Source organism: Coregonus clupeaformis, unplaced genomic scaffold (assembly GCF_020615455.1).
Source record: "Coregonus clupeaformis isolate EN_2021a unplaced genomic scaffold, ASM2061545v1 scaf0135, whole genome shotgun sequence".
In the NCBI taxonomy this organism is placed as follows: domain Eukaryota; kingdom Metazoa; phylum Chordata; class Actinopteri; order Salmoniformes; family Salmonidae; genus Coregonus; species Coregonus clupeaformis.
In genome coordinates this window covers 597765-618761 of record NW_025533590.1, presented here as the reverse complement: position 1 = coordinate 618761, position 20997 = coordinate 597765, and the positions used below count along the sequence as shown (strand labels likewise).

Sequence of the window (20997 nt, the reverse complement as noted above, 5' to 3'; positions counted from 1 at the left end):
TCCCTGTTTCAGTCAGTTTTCTTCCGTTTGGTGGCTAGTGAATATGACAGTGTTGTGCTTAATGGACCATGGTCCAGTCAGGCTTGGCCTGCTGTGTTTATGCTGTGTGTGCTTCAGTGGTTCCACACCCTCTCTGTAAGGTCCAGGGAGGTCCGTTGGCCTGTCCCTGCCATAGAATTAGAATCACTAGAAGGGACAGACCACAAAATCACAGAACGTTGCCTTGAATGTGAATGTCTGTGTGTTCTAGTCATTCTAATGGTTGCTTAGCGGATTTGGCAACTAATAGACAGCAAGCATGATGGAAAATGTGAAAGATGTGGAAGATAGCCTCGGTGCAACTTTAAATCCCTTTAAACCATTTCTTATGTACTGTAATTAGGCTACTGATATTGAGGCAGTGAATCAAGATACTGTTTAAGCATATACACTACATTACCAGTTGAGGTCTTCTACACAGATCTCGACAAACCATTTCTGTATGGACCTCGCTTTGTGCACAGGGGCATTGTCATGTTGAAACAGGAAAGGGCCTTCCCCAAACTGTTGCCACAAAGTTGGAAGCACAGAATCGTCTAGAATGTCATTGTATGCTGTAGCGTTAAGATTTCCCTTCACGGGAACTAAGGCGCCTAGCCCGAACCATGAAAAACAGCCCCAGACCATTATTCCTCCTCCACCACACCTCCAAAGCCTATTCCCCCTCAGGAGACTGAAAATATTTGGCATGGGTCCTCAGATCCTCAAAAAAGTCTACAGCTGCACCATCGAGAGCATCCTGACTGGTTGCATCACCGCCTGGTATGGCAACTGCTTGGCCTCCGACCGCAAGGCACTACAGAGGGTAGTGCGTACGGCCCAGTACATCACTGGGGCCAAGCTTCCTGCCATCCAGGACCTCTATACCAGGCGGTGTCAGAGGAAGGCCCTCAAAATTGTCAAAGACTCCAGCCACCCTAGTCATAGACTGTTCTCTCTGCTACCGCACGGCAAGCGGTACCGGAGTGCCAAGTCTAGGTCCAAAAGACTTCTCAACAGCTTCTACCCCCAAGCCATAAGACTCCTGAACAGCTAATCATGGCTACCCGGACTATTTGCACTGCCCCCCCACCCAATCTTTTTACGCTGCTGCTACTCTGTTAATTATTTATGCATAGTCACTTTAACTCTACCCACATGTACATATTACCTCAACTACCTCAACTAGCCGGTGCCCCCGCACATTGACTCTGCAACGGTACCCCCCTGTATATATAGCCTCCCTACTGTTATTTTATTTTACTTCTGCTCTTTTTTTTCTCAACACTTTTTTTGTTGTTGTTTTATTTTTACTTTTTTTGTTAAAAATAAATGCACTGTTGGTTAAGGGCTGTAAGTAAGCATTTCACTGTAATGTCTGCACCTGTTGTATTCGGCGCATGTGACCAATACATTTTGATTTGATTTGATTTGATTTACAGTTGGCACTATGCATTCAGGCAGGTAGCATTCTCCTGGCATCCGCCAAACCCAGATTTGTCCGTCGGACTGCCAGATGGTGAAGCTTGATTCATCACTCCAGAGAACGCGTTTCCACTGCTCCAGAGTCCAACGGCGGTGAGCTTTACACCACTCCAGCCTACGCTTGGCATTGCTCATGCTGATCTTAGGCTTGTGTGCAGCTGCTCGGCCATGGAAACCCATTTCATGAAGCTCCCGATGAACAGTTCTTGTGCTGATGTTGCTTCCAGAGGCAGTTTGGAACTCTGTAGTGAGTGTTGCAACCGAGGAGAGACAATTTTTTATGCACTTGACAGGGGACAAATAAGCCTATGAGCAAATTGAAGAGATGGGCATAAGGCCTCATTGATAAATAAGGGCTGTAGTAAAGTATGACTCTGCTTACCACATTCAAGTCAGGGAGGAGACTGATGGCACTGTGGCTAAAATGTTTATTCTCTACTCTTGTTTTCCACAAGTAACTCTTATTTTTTTAAATAGTAGAATGGAATTCCCTTACCTTTTCATATTATTTAACCTTTTACTGCAGTGGGCAAAATCAGGGTCACACGGAGTGTTTCCTGGTAGTCTTAAACAATTCTACTTTGAAACAAAAGTATACACCTCACACACATGGTTATGGGCTTAAAAAAAAGACACCTGTACCATGTCAGATATAGAGTTGAAATGTATTCAACATTGAGTTTGCATACCAATATTACACTTTATATACATCATAGAAGACTGAAATATAACAAAACTGTTTGACAGACGCTCCGGATTTTCAGCGAGTTTTTTAAAATAGTAGTGTTTCTTTGCAGCAATTCGACCATGACGGCCTGATTCACACAGTCTCCTCTGAACAGTTGATGTTGAGATGTGTCTGTTACTTGAACTCTGTGAAGCATTTATTTGGGCTGCAATCTGAGGCTTGTAACTCTAATGAACTTATCCTCTGCAGCAGAGGTAACTCTGGGTCTTCCTATCCTGTGGTGGTCCTCATGAGAGCCAGTTTCATCATAGCGCTTGATGGTTTTTGCGACTGCACTTGAAGAAGCTTTTAAAGTTCTTGAAATGTTCCGTGTTGACTGACCTTCATGGCTTAAAGTAATGATGGACTGTTATTTCTCTTCGCTTCTTTGAGCTGTTCTTGCCATAATATGGACTTGGTCTTTTACCAAATAGGGCTATCTTCTGTATTCCACCCTTACCTTGTCACAACACAACTGATTGGCTCAAACGCATTAAGAAGGAAATAAATTCCACAAATTAACTTTTAACAAGGCACACCTGTTAATTGAAATGCATTCCAGGTGACTACCTCATGAAGCTGGTTGAGAGAATGCCAAGAGTGTGCAAAGGGTGGCTACTTTGAAGAATCTCAAATCTAAAATATATTTTGATTTGTTTAACACTTTTTTGGTTACTACATGATTCCATATGTGTTATTTCATAGTTTTGATGTTTTCACTATTATTCTACAATTATTCTTGTAGAAAATAGTAAAAATAAAGAAAAACCCTTGAATGACTAGGTGTGTCCAAACTTTTGACTGGTACTGTACATCTTATTCATAAACACTGCTCAATCTTATAGTACAGGTGAATAATTATTTTACTTAGTGAATTGGAGGCCCCAGGCAGAGGCCAGTCTGTGTACTTAGTGTGCCGCCCAGTTCTGAATTGATGCCCAATTTCACTGGGTTATGGTCCTGGGTCATCATGCGGGTGGGCGCCTCCCAATCTAGCTGGAAGTCCTCTCTCCCTCCACTTTGACTGAACCAAGTTATCCACCTATCCTCGAGGGGAGGATGGGGGTCTCAAACAGAGTTTCTAAAACATGTTTTATTACTTGTATTTTCTAAAATATTATGCCCAGTTCACGAGGCCCTTGATGATGTGAGACCTGAGGCAATTGCCTCTTCTGCTTAATGGTAAGTCCGCCACTGGTAGCCTCAACATCCAGTGTTTATACCTTAGGGATAGTCTTCTGACCCAGCTCCTCTTTGGAACAGTCTGCAAGTGTGAGCAGCAAGGAGGCCTACATAAAATGGTTGTCTTTTTAAAAGACTTAAACCATCGGGAAGGTGAGCAAAATGAATCTTTATAGGCTAAAGTGTCTCTGTGTTTGTTGTTATTTTGTATGTTGGTCTATTTGCATAATGTAGTCTAACATCATATGGACAATGGACAAACGAAGGTCAGTGTCAAATGACAATAAATCAGCTCTCCTCAATGAGAGACTGATTTACAAACCAAAACAAATCTAACAAACAAGCATCACAAGCATTACTAACAGATTGGATTATATTACATTTTAATGTGCACAGCGTGATGTGAGATTGTACAGTAAAAGCAAGGGAAGGAAAATGTCATTTTAATATAAAAATACATATGACCTTTTTCATTCAATCAAGCAACGTGCTAATATTTACCATCCTCACAGAGAGCATGTAGGAAAAACGTGACAATCAAAAAGTGCTTCCCAAATGGCACCCTATTCCTTATATAGTGCACTGTATAGGGAATAGGCTGCCATTTGGGAAGCAAACTAATTGAGCTTCATGTCAGTATAGAACAAAAACATGCCCCCATTCGCTATCAAACAGCAGTGATTTCAGAGGTGGGAGACCTATTAGCTGATAGTCCTTGGTTGGCAGTGTCGACAGCACAGGTGTCCCGGCGGCACCTTAATTGGGGAAGACGGGCTCATAATAATGGCTGGAACGGAATAAATGGTATTGAACACATTCCATGTGTTTGATACCATTCCATTTACTCCATTCCAGACATTATTATGAGCCGTCCTCCCCTCAGCAGCCTCCTGTGGTCGACAGTCAATAAACAGAACTCTACACCAGACCAAACTATTCAATCAGGGATTAAACTCAAAACTCATTGGGGAATAAAAAAAAGAAATGAAAAAAAAGACATGACAATGCAACTCAAAATGTGCATACATTGGGCAAACAAAGCACAAGATCCCTAGGTGTGAATGCAATGAAACAAAGTTCAAGTGATATTTCTCTGAGATTCAAAGGCAAACATTCTCCGTCACATAGAAAAACAGTATATACCATGAAGGCTGTTTCGATCGAAGACTTGATTGTTGTCATAGAATTTCGTCTCTCTTGCTTGGATTGGAGCTGGAACAGAACAGAGTGTTGATGGAGAGAGTGATTTTGATATCATTATGTGGTACTGGGCTGAGTAGAATGCAGGCTCTGTGAGCGAGGTTGTCTTATAGCTGTCTGTCTGTCTGTCTGTCAGGGCATACAGAATGACAGCAGTGTGTTGGTTGGCTCGGTGGCTTTGTAGAGGGGTGGTGATGCATGCAGAAACAAGGGCAGGTCCAGTGTTTCAGACTGGGAGGCAGGGCAGGCATAGGGGGGTGGAGGGTGTGAGAGAGGGTCAGGTGGGGGTAGGGGGACTGAGAGGGTTTTGTCTCTAGGATTTTGTGCTGTGTCAGGTGGGATTTGTCAACTCTCTCCAAACAGGCATAGGGATATCCCTTTCCTTTCCCGCACCCAAACCATTACCCTCCCAAAAATAGGCACACAAGCCCAGCAGAGAGGACACCAACATCCATCATATGAGCCTATCAATCAATTAACTAACTAATCAATCAGTCAATAATTCAATCAATCATACCCTTCATTCAACAAGCTATAATCATAGAGTGGATCACACAACATTTCGGAACAATGGAAGGAATAATGGAGTGGGGATGGGGGTGGGGTTAGGGGGGCTAGCGTGGTGGTGCTCCTGCAATTATAAACAACCCTAACAAAAAAACTAAATAAAAACAAAGACCCCAAGGAATGACCCTCGACATAATCCTGTGTCCCTGTTGGTTAAACCAGCACTGGAGAGAGAAACCATCGTCGTCGAGGGAGACGGAGAAAGAGCGGCGGGACCAGGTGCTCTCTCTGTGACTCTACCCCCTCAACGCCAACATCCCGCCCACAGCTCTAGAAATGTCTCACCTCTTCTTTTATCAAAAAGGTTGCTCCCTCTCTTTTATTTCTGTTTCTTCAGGTTACTTCTCTCCCTTTACAATATGTTATGGTTTCCAGCCCTCACCTCATTCCCACCATCCTCCCCTCATCCTCCATTACTTTTCCTCTTCTCCTTCATCCTCTTCTCTACACCTCCTTGGTGGTGCTGATGCGGACGCTGCTGAAGCACTTGCCCATGGCCTCAAACAGAGGATCGCAGAAGGTGTGGATGCAGATGGAGTAGACACGGCTGACACAGTGGATCTCGATCAGATAGCTCTTGATGCAAGGCACCACTGCCCAGATGTGGATGAATGACAGGATGGCGAAGAAGATGCCCCAGACCAGTGCCAGCGGGATGCCCACCAGGGCGGTGAGGAGACGGTAGCACCAGTACTTGGTCACCGTGAAGGTGGTGAAGCTAGCCTTCCACACGCCGTCAAAGCTGTACGTCCCTGCAGGCTCGGCGATCACATCCTCAAACTCCACCTGACGAGAAAGGAGAATCACTGAATCAATAATGGTAAATTAGACAGCCACAGTCAAAGCAACTAACATAGATAAAGAATATAACCTATATCTAAAATGTTTGCATTTGAGTTCAATATCTTCTCATTCATTTGTGCAGATGTTCTGAAGTTGCACAAGACATGAGGTACACATTTTACAAGAGATTTATGCTTCCTCATAGTGACTGGTACGGAAGGTCAAACCAGGTCAACCTCCCACACACACACCCCCACCCCTCTTAACAAACATTTTAGTGATGCCCTCCTTGCCTCTGTACTCTCTCTACCCTCCTAAAACATATTTTCACAATTCCTGACAGACAGAGCTGATACAAAAGACAGAGCCACAGTGCCAGAACTGTCTGAGTCAGAGGGCAAATAGACAGCCCCATATTCCCAAGATGGTGCAACACTAACCAGTTTCTCACAGCAGGAAAATAATAATCCTGCAGCAACAGGACATTTGAATTATTGTGTGGATTATAATTCATGGACATTTTTATAGGGGTTGATAATTTTTTTGTTAGGGCAAATCAAATCAAGAAATGTTCTGCAACAACAGGGTGATCAAATGAAGATCCCACATCTGTACATGAAGACTCTAGTCAAGAGTGGGCGGATGGGCCCCAGGTAAACCATGAAATGTATTTATTTTCAGTGTAAAAATACTTCTTAGGTGGTCGACGGGTTTGCTACATGCCTCCCAAGTACCCATGACCACATAGACGTTTTAGTGCAGACTGTAAAGTGGAAAAACACACACGCATATTATACACACACACGCATGCTAGCACACTTGCTCTCTCTCGCTACCTCACTACCCCTCTCTCGCTACCTCTCTTTCTCTTTCACTCTCCCCTTCGCTACCAGGCCCATGATAGAGCAAATATTTATTTTACAGTTACTTAATTGCGTGTATTTTGTCTGCGAGAGAAGTGTTGCTGTCAGAGGGTTTAGCATCACCTGTATCTAGTGCAGAGTAAAAGTGCATTTTCGATATCAAATTGAACGTTTTTTTCAGGAGACATTCCTACCAGTTCTTACTGTGTACACAAGGGACTTCCTAAACTGAACAGGCTAAACTTATAGCATAAAATAACAGTTGGTGGTACAGCCCTGCAATATAAATTGTATCATTATTTTAAGCCACAAAACCCAGCAACGTCCATTTAATTTTCCAGAGGCTTACAAAAAAAAGGTGACATTTGCAGTTTCACATGTGAAATGGTTGTTTTCAAAAAGGTTACCTAGCCTACCTGAGTATAATAATACAAGTGCGTTAAGAATAATTATTTATTATTTCTGAGCCATCCACTCCATTATTATGGTGTTGCATTGATATACATGTATACTTAGCGCTACCACTAGGTGGAGGCATTCGGAGTGTTACTGCTGCAGACGCGTGCCTCAGTTCTTTGTATGTCGCTCTGTGACAGTTTTTTCCGCTTTGTACGCATGGTTACGTTTTCAAAATCTAGAGATAACATGTTTAACTAAACTTTTTGGTTTTTTTTTTTTTATGTATAATTTAAATGTTTTGACTGAGTGAAAAACAAGTAAAATGTTCCCATTTACACGACTACATCCAAGCTAAGTAGCTAGCTTTGTATAGAAGTCAATGAGAACAAGATGGCGTTTTGGATTATTTTTTATTTCCGTTATAAATGTTTTGGCAATTAAATAGTTTTATTTTTACAAACGACGGCTCATATTGAGTGTATTTACATGTACATATGAACCACACTAATGATATGTATTTTAGAAGGTTACTTTTAATGAAATGTGTATCTAATGTTCACATGCCAATTGCTAATCGCTAGCTAGCTCAATGATAGGCGATAGCTAGCCTACCATTTCGTCAAAAAAGTATTTGAATGTGTATGCTATTGGAATTAATGTTAACAGATGCTTTCCTACAAATATATTATTTTTAATTAGAGTTGTCAGAGTTAATCAGTTAACTTGAGTTAACTTTTTGTAACTTTAGTGCACACTTTTTTTTTTTTATCGTAATTATTTGCATTGTCTGAAAGGGTTTGAAATACACTGAAAACATTGCCTATACAACTAAAAACAACAATGTGATCTCAAGACAAGTTGACATTGAGGTTAAAGAAAGTGTGCTTTATCAATTTACCTGATTTTGCTAACCTTTACTTTGGACATTTTACATATTTAGCAGATGCTCTTATCCAGAGCGACTTACAGTTAGTGAGTGCATACATTTTCATACTGGCCCCCCGTGGGAATCGAACCCACAACCCTGGCGTTGCAAGCGCCATGCTCTACCAGCTGAGCTACACGGGACAGCATTTATATAAAACAAATCTTAAATGACAGCTTAATTTGAGCAAATTCCAAATCTTGTGATTAACTCAATTACATTTTTAAACGTTTGACATTTTTCACGTGATTTGTTCATACGTGTGTTTATACAGTGCCTTCGGAAAGTATTAAGACCCCTTGAATTTTCCCACATTTTGTTACATTACAGCCTTATTCTAAAATGGATGAAATAACAACAATTCCTCAGCAATATTCACACAATACTCCATAACGACATGCATGTCAGAGTGAAAACCAAGCCATGAGGTCAAAGGAATTGTCCGTAGAACTCCGAGACAGCATTGTGTCGAGGCATAGATCTGGGGAAGGGTACCAAAACCTTTCTGCAGCATTTAAGGTCTCCAATGAACACAGTGGCCTCCATCATTCATAAATGGAAGAAGTTTGGAACCAGCAAGACTCTTCCTAGAGCTGGCCGCCCGACCAAACTGAGCAATCGGGGGAGAAGGGTCTTGGTCAGGGAGGTGACCAAGAACCCGATGGTAACTCTGACAGAGCTCTAGAGTTCCTCTGTGGAGATGGGAGAACCTTCCAGAAGGACAACCATCTCTGCAGCACTCCACCAATCAGGCCTTTATGGTAGAGTGGCCAGACGGAAGCCACTCCTCAGTAAAAGGCACATGACAGCCCGCTTGGAGTTTGCCAAAAGCACCTAAAGAGTCTCAAACCACGAGAAACAAGATTCTCTGGTCTGATGAAACCAATATTTGAACTCTTTGGCCTGAATGCCAAGTGTCACGTTCGGAGGAAACCTGACACCATCCCTACGGTGAAGCATTGTGGTGGCAGCATCATGCTGTGGGGATGTTTTTCAGCGTCAGGGACTGGGAGACTAGTCAGGTTTGAGGCAAAGATGAACAGGACAACGACCCTAAGCACACAGCCAAGACAATGCAGGAGTGGCTTCGGGACAAGTCTCTGAATGTCCTTGAGTGGCCCAGCCAGAGCCCAGAGCCCAGACTTGAACCTGATCGATCATCTCTGGAGAGACCTGAAAATATCTGTGCAGTAACGCTCCCCATCCAACAGAGCTTGAGAGGATCTGCAGTGAAGAATGGGAGAAACTCCCAAATACAGGTGTGCAAAGGTTGTAGCGTCATACCCAAGAAGACTCGAAGCTGTAATCGCTGCCAAAGGTGCTTCAGTAAAGTATTGAGTAAAGGGTCTGAATACTTATGTAAATGTCATATTTCCTTTATTTATTTATTTTGCTAACATTTCTAAAAACCTGTTTTTGCTTGTCATTATGGGGTATTATGTGTAGATTGATGAGGCGGGAAAACGATTTAATCAATTTTTGAATAAGGCTGTAATGTAACAAAATGTGGAAAAAGTCAACGTGTCCGAAGACCAGAAGTATTTTTTCTCACGTTTTTTCACGTAATTTTTTTATGTATTTTTTTTATGTAAGGGTAAGACACAGACACAGAGTTTTCATAATTTTGAATGGAAAATAAATGAGAGCTCTGTGCAGAATGTTAATGTAAATGTATTATTTTGGGTAATAAAATATGAATATTTTAATTGTAAGCGAGAGTGCCTATGTTTTTTTGAAGCCCAATTTAGAAAGACATAAACATAAGATCACAAGATGGAAAATATTTGGTATTAATAGAGGGTTGTTATCACAGTGGCTTGCTAAAGTATTCACCCCCCTTGGCATTTTTCCTATTTTGTTGCCTTACAACCTGGAATTAAAATGGATTTTGGGGGGGGGTTTGTATCATTTGATTTACACAACATGCCTACCACTTTGAAGATGCTAAATATTTTTGGGGGTGAAACAAACAAGAAATAAGACAAAAAATACAGAAAACTTGAGCGTGCATAACTATTCACCCCCCCAAAAGTCAATACTTTCTAGAGCCACCTTTTGCAGCAATTACAGCTGCAAGTCTCTTGGGGTATGTCTCTATAAGCTTGGCACATCTAGCCACTCCAGTTCCTTCAAGTTGGATGGGTTCCGCTGGTGTACAGCAATCTTTAAGTCATACCACAGATTCTCAATTGGATTGAGGTCTGGGCTTTGACTAGGCCATTCCAAGACATTTAAATGTTTCCCCTTAAACCACTCAAGTGTTGTTATAGCTGTATGCTTAGGGTCATTGTCCTGCTGGAAGGTGAACCTCCGTCCCAGTCTCAAATCTCTGGAAGACAAACAGGTTTCCCTCAAGAATTTCCCTGTATTTAGCGCCATCCATCATTCCTTCAATTCTGACCAGTTTCCCAGTCCCTGCCAATGAAAAACATCCCAACAGCATGATGCTGCCACCACCATGCTTCACTGTGGGGATGGTGTCCTCGAGGTGATGAGAGGTGTTGGGTTTGCGCCAGACATAGCATTTTCCTTGATGGCCAAAAAGCTCCATTTTAGTCTCATCCGACCAGAGTACCTTCTTCCATATGTTTGGGTAGTCTCTCACATGCCTTTTGGCGAACAACAAACGTGTTTGCTTATTTTTTTCTTTAAGCAATGGCTTTTTTCTTGCCACTCTTCCATAAAGCCCAGCTCTGTGGAGTGTACGGCTTAAAGTGGTCCTATGGACAGATACTCCAATCTCCGCTGTGGAGCTTTGCAGCTCCTTCAGGGTTATCTTTGGTCTCTTTGTTGCCTCTGATTAATGCCCTCCTTGCCTGGTCCGTGAGTTTTGGTGGGCGGCCCTCACTTGGCAGGTTTGTTGTGGTGCCATATTCTTTCCATTTTTTAATAATGGATTTAATGGTGCTCCGTGGGATGTTCAAAGTTTCAGATATTTTTTTATAACCCAACCCTGATCTGTACTTCTCCACAACTTTGTCCCTGACCAGTTTGGAGAGCTCCTTGGTCTTCATGGTGCCGCTTGCTTGGTGGTACCCCTTGCTTAGTGGTGTTGCAGACTCTGGGGCCTTTCAGAACAGGTGTATATATATTGAGATCATGTGACAGATCATGTGACACTTAGATTGCACACAGGTGGACTTTATTTAACTAATTATGTGAATTCTGAAGGTAATTGGTTGCACCAGATCTTATTTAGGGGCTTCATAGCAAAGGGGGTGAATATATATGCACGCACCACTTTTCTGTTATTCATTTCACTTCACCAATTTGGACTATTTTGTGTATGTCCATTGCATGAAATCCAAATAAAAATCAATTTAAATTACAGGTTGTAATGCAACAAAGTAGGAAAAACTCCAAGGGGATGAATTCTTTTGCAAGGCACTGTAGGTGGAGCGGACAACCCCTGCCTAGCTCTGCTTCCTCCCACCTAAAGGGGTTTCATGTGTCTTTAATTGATTGAATTGAAATTGTTGCTTAATAAATCATGTTGATTTGGGGCCTTTGTTTGCACCCCGCCTGGACAATCTAAGGGAATCCCTGACTCAGCTACTCCATTGAGCCTGAACATCTTAATTTCCCACTATAATGTGCCTTCCACCTCCCGGCATACTGGAGAATTTGGCAGGGTTAGCTGGTGGCTGGTTAGCGAGCCGATCACTGCTGTGATGTCCGTGCGGCGTGGCTTTGGGTGTGTCTGCTCTGCCCAGCTTAGCCCCATCATGGTTTAACAGAAGGCTGCCTGGCTTTAGGCCCACTGCTAGAGCCACTCCACTCCATTGACTGGGCTATATAAAGAACTCAGCTTTATGAGAGGAAAATATTATATTCCCAAGGCAAACTCTGCATGGATTCCAGTGATGTTGATTCTTTGATGTGGTCAGTTGAGTGCAGCTGCCGACATTCTAACTATAAGATCACTGCTAAAGAAAGTCAACAGTCTACTGGTTCTGCAGAAGGAGAGTAGTGTGTGTGTGTGTTTGTGTGTGTGACTGTATGTCTGTATGTATGCGGGTCTGTTGTGTGTGTGTGTCCCTTACAAAAAAAAGCATGTGAAATAGCTGTTTTCACATGTTGAGCTTAACTTTCACATGTGAAACCATATTTTCCACATGTATTACATTTAGAATTAACATGTTAACATAACCTTTTCACGAATGACATGTTTTCACCTCATGTGAATGGTAGTTTCAAAAATGTGTGGTTTCACATGTGAAAATTGGATATGCATTTTCACATGTGAAACACTTTCACATGTGAAAATCTCACTTTCACCTGTGGAATTGCAAGTTCACATGTGAAAATTCAATTACATGAAAATCAATCATGTGAAAATCAATCACATGTGAAAATCTCACTTTCACATGTGGAATTGCATTTTCACATGTGAAAATCACATTTGTCGTTTCACATGTAAGAAAACTCCTCATGTGAAAATCTTACTGTCACCTGTGGAATTGCAAGTTCACACATGAAAAACAGTCACGTGAAAATCTCACTTTCACATGTGGAATTGGAGATTCACATGTGGGGTTGGAATAACGTTATTCTCCTCCCTGTTATAATATTTACATATGGTTCTCTTCTCATATGACTGAACCCATTGAAAGGGGAAAGGCTAGTAGGAGAGAGGGTTTTGACTTGATTTATTAGGATCCCCATTAGCCGACGCCAGTGGCGACAGCTAGTCTTACTGGGGTCCGACACATAACGAAAAATACATTACAGACAAAATACTTTACAATTGACATACATTTTAATACATTAACATGTAGTGTGTGTGTGTGTGTGTGTGTGTGTGTGTGTGTGTGTGTGTGTGTGTGTGTGTGTGTCATCTATCAGTTACACATAAATGTCAGTTCTTGCACACAACAAGTATGTCACATGGGGGAGAGGCGTTGTGCTGTGAGGTGTTGCTTTATTATTTTTTTGAAACCAGGTTTGTTGTTCACTTGCACTATATAAGATGGAAGGGAGATCCATGCACTCATGGCTCTGTATATTACTATACGTTTCCTTGAATTTGTTCTGGACCTAGGGACTGTGAAAAGACCCCTGGTGGCATGTCTGCTGGGTTAAGTGTGTGTGTCAGTGCTGTGTGTAAGTTGACTATGCAAACAATTGGGAATTTCCAACACATTAATGTTTCTTATAAAAACAAGAAGTGATGCAGTCAGTCTTTCCTCAACTCTTAACCAAGAGAGACTGGCACGCACAGTATTAATATTAGCCCTCTGATTACAATGAAGAGCAAGACATGTTGCTTTGTTCTGGACCAGCTGCAGCTTAACTAGGTCTTTCTTTGCAGCACTTGACCATATGCCTGGACAATAACAAGAAAAATATAAAACTAGAGCCTCTCCCCATCTTTACAATGATTTAATCTATATGTTTTGACCATGACAGTTTACAATCTAAGGTAACACCAAGTCTCCTCAACTTGTTCAACAGCCACACCATTCATTACCAGATTCAGCTGAGGTCTAGAACTTAGGGAATGATTTGTGCCAAATACAATGCTCTTAGTTTTAGAGATGTTCAGGACCAGTTTATTACTGGCCACCCATTCCAAAACAGACTGCAACTCTTTGTTAAGGGTTTCAGTGACTTCATTAGCTGTGGTTGCTGATGCGTATATGGTTGAATCATGCTTTGTTTAATGCCAGTGGCAGGTCATTGGTATAAATATAAAAGAGTAGAAGGCCTAGAGAGCTGCCCTATGGTACACCACACGTTTACATGTTTAACATTAGAGAAGCTTCCATTAAAGAAAACCCTCTGAGTTCTATTAGATAGATAGCTCTGAATCCATGATATGGCAGAGGTTGAAAAGCCATAACACATACATTTCTCAACAACAAGATATGGTCAATAATGTCAAAGGTTGCACTGAAATCTAACAGAACAGCTCCCATCTTCTTCTTATTAATTTCTTTCAACCAATCATCAGTAATTTGTGTCAGTGCAGTACATGTTGAGTTCCCTTCTCTGTAAGCATGCTGAAAGTCTATTGATAATTTGTTTACGGAGAATCCCTTGGCCTGCCACTGCCCCTGCAGCTATTTTCGTGTTTCCATGTTTTATGAACGCAAAGTTCACTACTTCAAATGTAGTGCACTACTTTTGACCAGGGCCATAGGGAATAGGGTGCCATTTGGGAAGCAGCCTCTGTCTTTGTGGCAGCAGCTGTTCTGTTCCCACCACATACAACAGGTGGTTTTCACTATAGCCTACATTAGCGCTCTTTCAGCCAAGCTTTCTCTCAACAAACTCATCTTTTACATACAGTGCCTTCAGAAAGGATTCATACCCCTTGACTTATTCCACATTTTGATGTGTTACTGCCTGAATTCAAAATGGATTAAATATATGTTTTCTCTCACCCATCTACATACAATACCCCATAATGACAAAGTGAAAACATGTTTTTAGAAATTTTTGAATATTTATTGAAAATGAAATACAGAAATATCTAATTTACATAAGTATTCATACCCCTTAGTCAATACTTTGTAGAAGCACATTTGGCAGCGATTATAGCTGTGATTCTTTCTGGGTAAATCTCTAAGAGCTTTCCACACATGGATTGTGCAACATATGCCCATTATTCTTTTCAAACATTTTCAAGCTCTGTCAAATTGGTTGTTGATCATTGCTAGACAACCATTTTCAGGTCTTACCATAGATTTTCAAGTAGATTTAAATCAAAACTGTAACTCAGCCACTCAGGAACATTCACGGTCTTCTTGGTAAGCAACTCCAGTGTAGATTTGGCCTTGTGTTTTAGGTTATTGTCCTGCTGAAAGGTGAATTAATCTCAAGAATGTCTGGTGGAAAGTAGACTTAACCAGGTTTTCCTCTAGGATTTTGCCTGTGCTTAGCTCTATTTTTATTTTATTTTTTTATCCTGAAAAACTCCCCAGTCCATAACGATTACAATCATACCCATAACATGATGCAGCCACCACTATGCTTGAAAATATGGAGAGTGGTACTCAGTAATGTGTTGTATTGGATTTGCCCCAAACGTAACACGTTGTTTTCAGGACAAAAAGTGAAGTGCTTTGCCAATTTTATTGCAGTATACCTTTAGTGCCTTGTTGCAAACAGGATGCATATTATAGAATATTTTATTCTGTACAGGCTTCCTTCTTTTCACTCTGTCAATTAGGTTAGTATTGTGGAGTAACTACAATGTTGTTCATCCACCCTCAGTTCTCCTATCACAGCCCTTAAACTCTGTAACTGTTTTAAAGACACCATTGGCCTCATGGTGAAATCCCTGAGGGGTTTCCTTCCTCTCTGGCAACTGAGTTAGGAAGGACACCTGTGTCTTTGTAGTGACTGGGTGTTTTGATACATCATCCAAAGTGCAATTAACAACTTAACCATGCTCAAAGGGATATTCAATGTGTGTTTATATTATTTTTTTACCCATCCAATAGGTGCCCTTTGCGAGTCATTTGAAAACCTCCCTGGTCTTTGTAGTTGAATCTGTGTTTGAAATTCACTTGCCGACTGAAGGACCTTACAGATAATTGTATGTGTGGGGTACAGAGATGAGGTAGTCATGTCACTTTGACATTATGGGGTATTGTGTGCCAGTGACACAAAATCTCAATTTAATCCATTAAAATCAGGTTGTAACACAACAAAATGTGGAAAACGTCAAGGGGTGTGAATACTTTCTGGTGGCACTATAAGCACACAAAATGGGCACAGTGTGGTTTGTGTCTACTTTGGAAATAATTATTCTCTTTAATAACTCACTAATTTAATAACAGATGCGGTGTAACTTTTAAACAAGGACTGTGAGAAATGTTTTGTTCCAACAACAGGAAATTAGTAATATTTCCTCCATTCCACTCTGTTCTAATGACAGCAGCCGCAGCAACATCGGCCCTCAGATCCTCAAAAAGTTATACAGCTGTAGAGCAAGGCACTACAGAGGGTAATGAGTGCAGCCCAGTACATCACTGGGGCCGAGCTCCCTGCCACCCAGGACCTCTATACCAAGCAGTGTCAGAAGAAGGCCCAGAAAATTGTCAAAGACTTCTGCCACCCAAGCCATTGACTTTTCTCTCGCTACCGCAAGGCAAGCAGTACCAGTGCACCATGTCTGGAAACAACAGGACCCTGAACAGAGTCTACCCCCAAGCCATAAGACTGCTGAACAAGACTGCTAAATAGCTAATCAAATGGCTACCTGCACTACCTGCATTGACCCTTTTTTGCACTAACTCTCTTGCACTGACTCTGCACACACACAAACTCACACCTACTTACACTGACACCCCAACACACACATACACACCTCAACACACACATACACTTTCTTATACTTTCATGCATTGCATTTCTGTCTGTAATAAAGCCATTTTGATGGGAAAACGAATTCTGATTGACTGGGCCTGGCTCCCCAGTGGGTCGGCTTGGCTCCCATGTGAGTGGGCCTATGCCCTTCCAGGCCCACCAATGGCTGTGCCCCTGCCCAGTCATGTGAAATCCATAGATGAGGGCCTAATGAATTTATTTCAATTGACTGATTTCCTTATATGAACTGTAACTCAGAAAATTTATATTTTTGTTCAGTATACATAGCTACCTCAATTACCTCATACCCTTGCACATCTACTAGGTACTGGTACTCCCTGTATATAGTCATGTTATTTTTACTTGTTATTGTTATTCCCTATTCACTGTGTATTTATTCCTCATGTCACAATATGTATTTTATTTTTATTTTTTTATCTTTATCTTTAACTCTGCATTGTTGGTAAAGGACCCATAAGTAAGCATTTCACTGTTGTTTATGAAGCATGTGACAAATACATTTTATTTAGGATATGCTCTGCTGCTTACTCACAACTTTTACGCACGTGTTGAGCCCCTTCACAAACCTATTGTAAACCATTGTAAACAGGGGTCATGAACCCGAAAAAGCTCAAACTGACATATAGTATAGGTTACACGCGAGAATGCTATGCGACTCACCATCCACTTCGCATATTTTCTGCTAAATGTTTATCCTATTTTTTAATCATTTAGGGTTTTTGTGAAATTCTTGTATTCACTTAATTAGGCTTTTTTACGTTTCTATTGTTGTTGCATTGTCGAGAGGTGAACCTGCAAGTAAGCATTTTGTTGCACTGTGTACTCCACTTACATAATGTGTATCTGACCAATAAACAAACTTGAACTTGAACACACGCAGTAGGCTACATTGGTGCACCCTTGACGCACGCAGCTTACTGTGCACATTTGACTGCTCCTACCCAATAATCGTGCAAGTGACATGGTACCATGCATAATAAAACAAATGGTTGATGTGTCCAAGTACAAACCCGCCTCACATGCAATATTGGAACTGAACTATTCTAGTTTACACCATAATTTCCATGACGCACTATTTGGTCAAATAATCATGCAACCAGACCAGTCCAATAAACAAAGTAAAATAAAGTAAATAAATATGTCCAAAGTGCGTAAAAATCTCGTCTACGGACTCGTTCGGATTTGAACTCACCTTGACAACGTCGTCGTTTAAGTACTTGGGGTCCCGGTTCACCAGGTCGATCTCTTTCGTGTGGATGTCCTGCATCGTCTTCATCCCGCTCATACTGTCGTTATCCATGTCTTTGTTATTAGGTTTGTATATGTTCCCTTGTTTCCTGATGAACGGCGAATGCAGAAATCCCTTGTAGTCCGGAGGGAAAGAAGAGAAGCGGGGGATAAGTTAGTGGAGAGACGGGTAGAGAGCAGAGGATAGCAGGACTGAGCGCACCAGAGTTAGCAGCCTACCCCAGCCTGAGATGGTTTTAAATGGGTACGGGAGTGCACCACACCCCTTAGTAGCAGATATCGTCTCTCACCGCAAGGGGTCGTCACCAAGCGCTCACACAATACGTGTTAACGATGGTTATTAGGATGGCTGTATGCTCTGTACACTGAGAACCTGTCTCACATAAGGCATCGCAAGCATATTTTCACTCATGTAAACTGTCATCAAGTTTTACTGGAATGTGCATTTTTCGATTGACTTAGCTAGTCTAATAGAATTAACATTCTAAGAAAACACAACTTTGACAAACTTTGTGCGCACATAGATAATTATCTATGTGGATTAAAAAAGAAATAACGCTCAGAATGTAAGAAGTGTAGTTTATTTATTTAATTTATTTATAGGGGACAATGCACATTAATCAACATCAATATTACAATAATGCAACATCCATGTAAATGTGCCGGTGTTAGCTAAAAGCTAATTTGCACCCATAGTCCCAGGGCAGGTAAGGGCAATTACACAGCCACAATATAAAATACTCACAAAACAATACAAAATACAGGTTAATAAATAACTGTAAATGTCTCATGCCAGTGCTAATGGAACGAGAGGGGGCTTGCACATTCGCCCAGTAGGAGCGGGAGTAACGTTCACAACTAGGTGCCAAAAAAGATAACTATTGGCAAATATGCTTTGGAGTTAAAAGGTTTCCCAATTTTCCAAGGGCATTTTCGATAAATGTCAGAATGAGAATGAGCCAGAGAAACTGTATTGCTCACAGATGATGACATATCTTCTAAAAACGTACAAATACATAATAAAACAGCTATACACCGAATATGATAGGACAGCAGTGTCCAGAAGAGAACCGAGAACCATACCTCGTCAGTTTCGCCGTCCTTGAGTCCGCCAGTCATGCTGTCCCGCGCCTGAAGTGCGAACAGACCAGTGTGTTGTTGAAGCAAGACAATATCAGTTTAACAGAGGAAGTAAAGCAACAACAGGAGGCGTATGGACTATGGTGACGACTTGGAGGGCTCCTCCGGGGATATTACCAAATACTGTCGCCTTATCTTTACGTTGCGCACATTGGAAGCACCGTTTGTTAAGCCGCTGTAGAGACCTACGTGTAAATCTCGGCGCGCCTCTGCATGCACTGAATTAATGTGTTTCATATTCATTGAGCAGTCACCTGTGTACACTGTAAAACCTTTCCTGTTGTTTTTACTGTAATTTACAGGCAGCCAGTTGCCTGTAAGTTACCATAAAAAAGGTACAGTATGTTACTGTACCATATTTTACAGTATCCAATAATGTTACTGTGATCTTTTTTGCTGTCGTTTTTATGGTAGCTTACAAGCAACTGTCTGCCTGTAAGTTACTGTAAAACAACAGTACAGTGCATTACTGTAATATTTGTATGGTAATTGTAAATAATTAATTAATGATGGATAAATTAATTAAATTAATTAAGGAGATGGGGTTTGCATTTTACAGTATTTTACCATAATTGTATGGGATTGGTGCCAGCAGGTTGGCCGCTTGGAATTGTGTTTACATATTACAGCAAATCAGTGAATACCAGTTTGGAAGCCTTTGTTAGGCCTCTAGAAGTGCAAGTGATATAAAATACCACACTTATGGCTCTGGTCACTCTAGTCTGTTTACATTCCTTTGTCTGATTCTCTGCCCAGGGCAACAACTCACCTTGGTTAAGAAATGACACAAGCCCCAGAGACACAACAGTCCTGTCCGGGTTGTTTTCAGCCTGGAGATAGCCTTTCGTATGGGTGTTCATGCATTGCATTCATTGTTTGATGGGTGGGGCACCACTAAAGACACTAAAACTTAATTGCATTTCCACCTCTTGATTTTAGGAAATCAGTGTGTGTGTGTGTGAGAGAGAGAGAGAGAGAAATTGCACCATCCAGTTGCCTAGAAGTTGACTGTAGCCATTCTCTAGGGAAGAGAACCGGATCAGTGGGAATCTACTGCAGAGTCAGCTGAGGTGTGTGAGACTATGCAAAATACATGCAAATGAGTCACAATCACAACACTGTCTTTAGGATATTTTAATGTCCCAAAGGAGAAAATTGTCTTTAGACACTGTACTGCTGTATACAAAGGAGGGAGACAGCTTGCTTTTTCTTATCAGTGTTTATATCAGTGCAATTTGTGTGAGGTTCTGAAAAATATGCATTCTGGCTCCAGAACACACACTGAATACCCAGATGTAGAAGAATCAACCATTTCTCTTGTGCTTGGCTTAGAGGAACAGAGTGAAGTAGATAAATACACTTCACATTAGACTGAAGACCTGTGACCAGGGGGGTTGTCGGGGGATTATCGTAAATCAGACACAAGAAGCACTGTAAGAATTTGTTAATTGTTCCAACTCATTATTATTAAGTAACTGATTCCACATACTTTTTCAGTTTACTCAACTTTTCGATCAATGTGTTACCTGAACTTAAAATGTTCAGTTGGCTCAACTTGTATCATATTTTCGTTCAACTATAAATTATTATTTGGGCATCTTCGATAATAAAGACTCCGAGACAGGATTGTGTCGAGTCACAGATCTGGGGAAGAGTACCAAAATATTTCTGCAGCATTGAAGGTCCCCAATAACACAGTGGCCTCCATCATTTTTAAATGGAAGAAGTTTGGAACCACCAAGACTCTTCCTAGAGCTGGCCACCCGGCCAAACTGAGCAATCAGGGGAGAAGGGCCTTTGTCAGGGAGGTGACCAAGAACCCGATGGTCACTCTGACAGAGTTCCAGAGTTCCTCTGTGGAGATGGGAGAACCTTCCAGAGGACAACCATCTCTGCAGCACTTCACCAATCAGGCCTTTATGGTAGAGTGGCCAGATGGAAGCCACTACTCAATAAAAGGCACATGACAGCCCGCTTTCAGTTTGCCAAAAGGCACCTCAGACCATGAGGAACAACATTCTCTGGTCTGATGAAACCAAGATTGAACTCTTTGGCCTGAATGCCAAGCGCCTGGAGACCTGGCACCATCCCTACGGTGAAGCATGGTGGTGGCAGCATCATGC

At 41.5% G+C, this 20997-nt stretch overlaps 1 protein-coding gene across 1 annotated transcript; it reads right to left on the bottom strand.

The window, feature by feature from the left end:
• Positions 1–4234: 4234 nt before the first annotated feature.
• On the bottom strand, positions 4235–20515 carry LOC121531536 (caveolin-1). The gene is made up of 3 exons (XM_041836785.2): positions 18818–20515; positions 17679–17849; positions 4235–5965 (listed from the first exon to the last, which is right to left on the bottom strand). Exons 1-3 carry the CDS (start codon positions 18851–18853, stop codon positions 5624–5626), a joined length of 549 nt encoding a protein of 182 aa, XP_041692719.1. The 5' UTR covers positions 18854–20515; the 3' UTR covers positions 4235–5623.
• Positions 20516–20997: the final 482 nt, after the last annotated feature.

Bases quoted from the DNA above. Each gene is read 5' to 3' on its own strand.
- LOC121531536 (XM_041836785.2), bottom strand. From the start codon at position 18,853: ATGACTGGCGGACTCAAGGACGGCGAAACTGACGAG. The intron at 17,850-18,817 runs GTATGGTTCTCG...CCGGACTACAAG, and splicing joins AGGACGGCGAAACTGACGAG to GGATTTCTGCATTCGCCGTT. The intron at 5,966-17,678 runs GTGAGTTCAAAT...CTTTCTCGTCAG, and splicing joins TAAACGACGACGTTGTCAAG to GTGGAGTTTGAGGATGTGAT.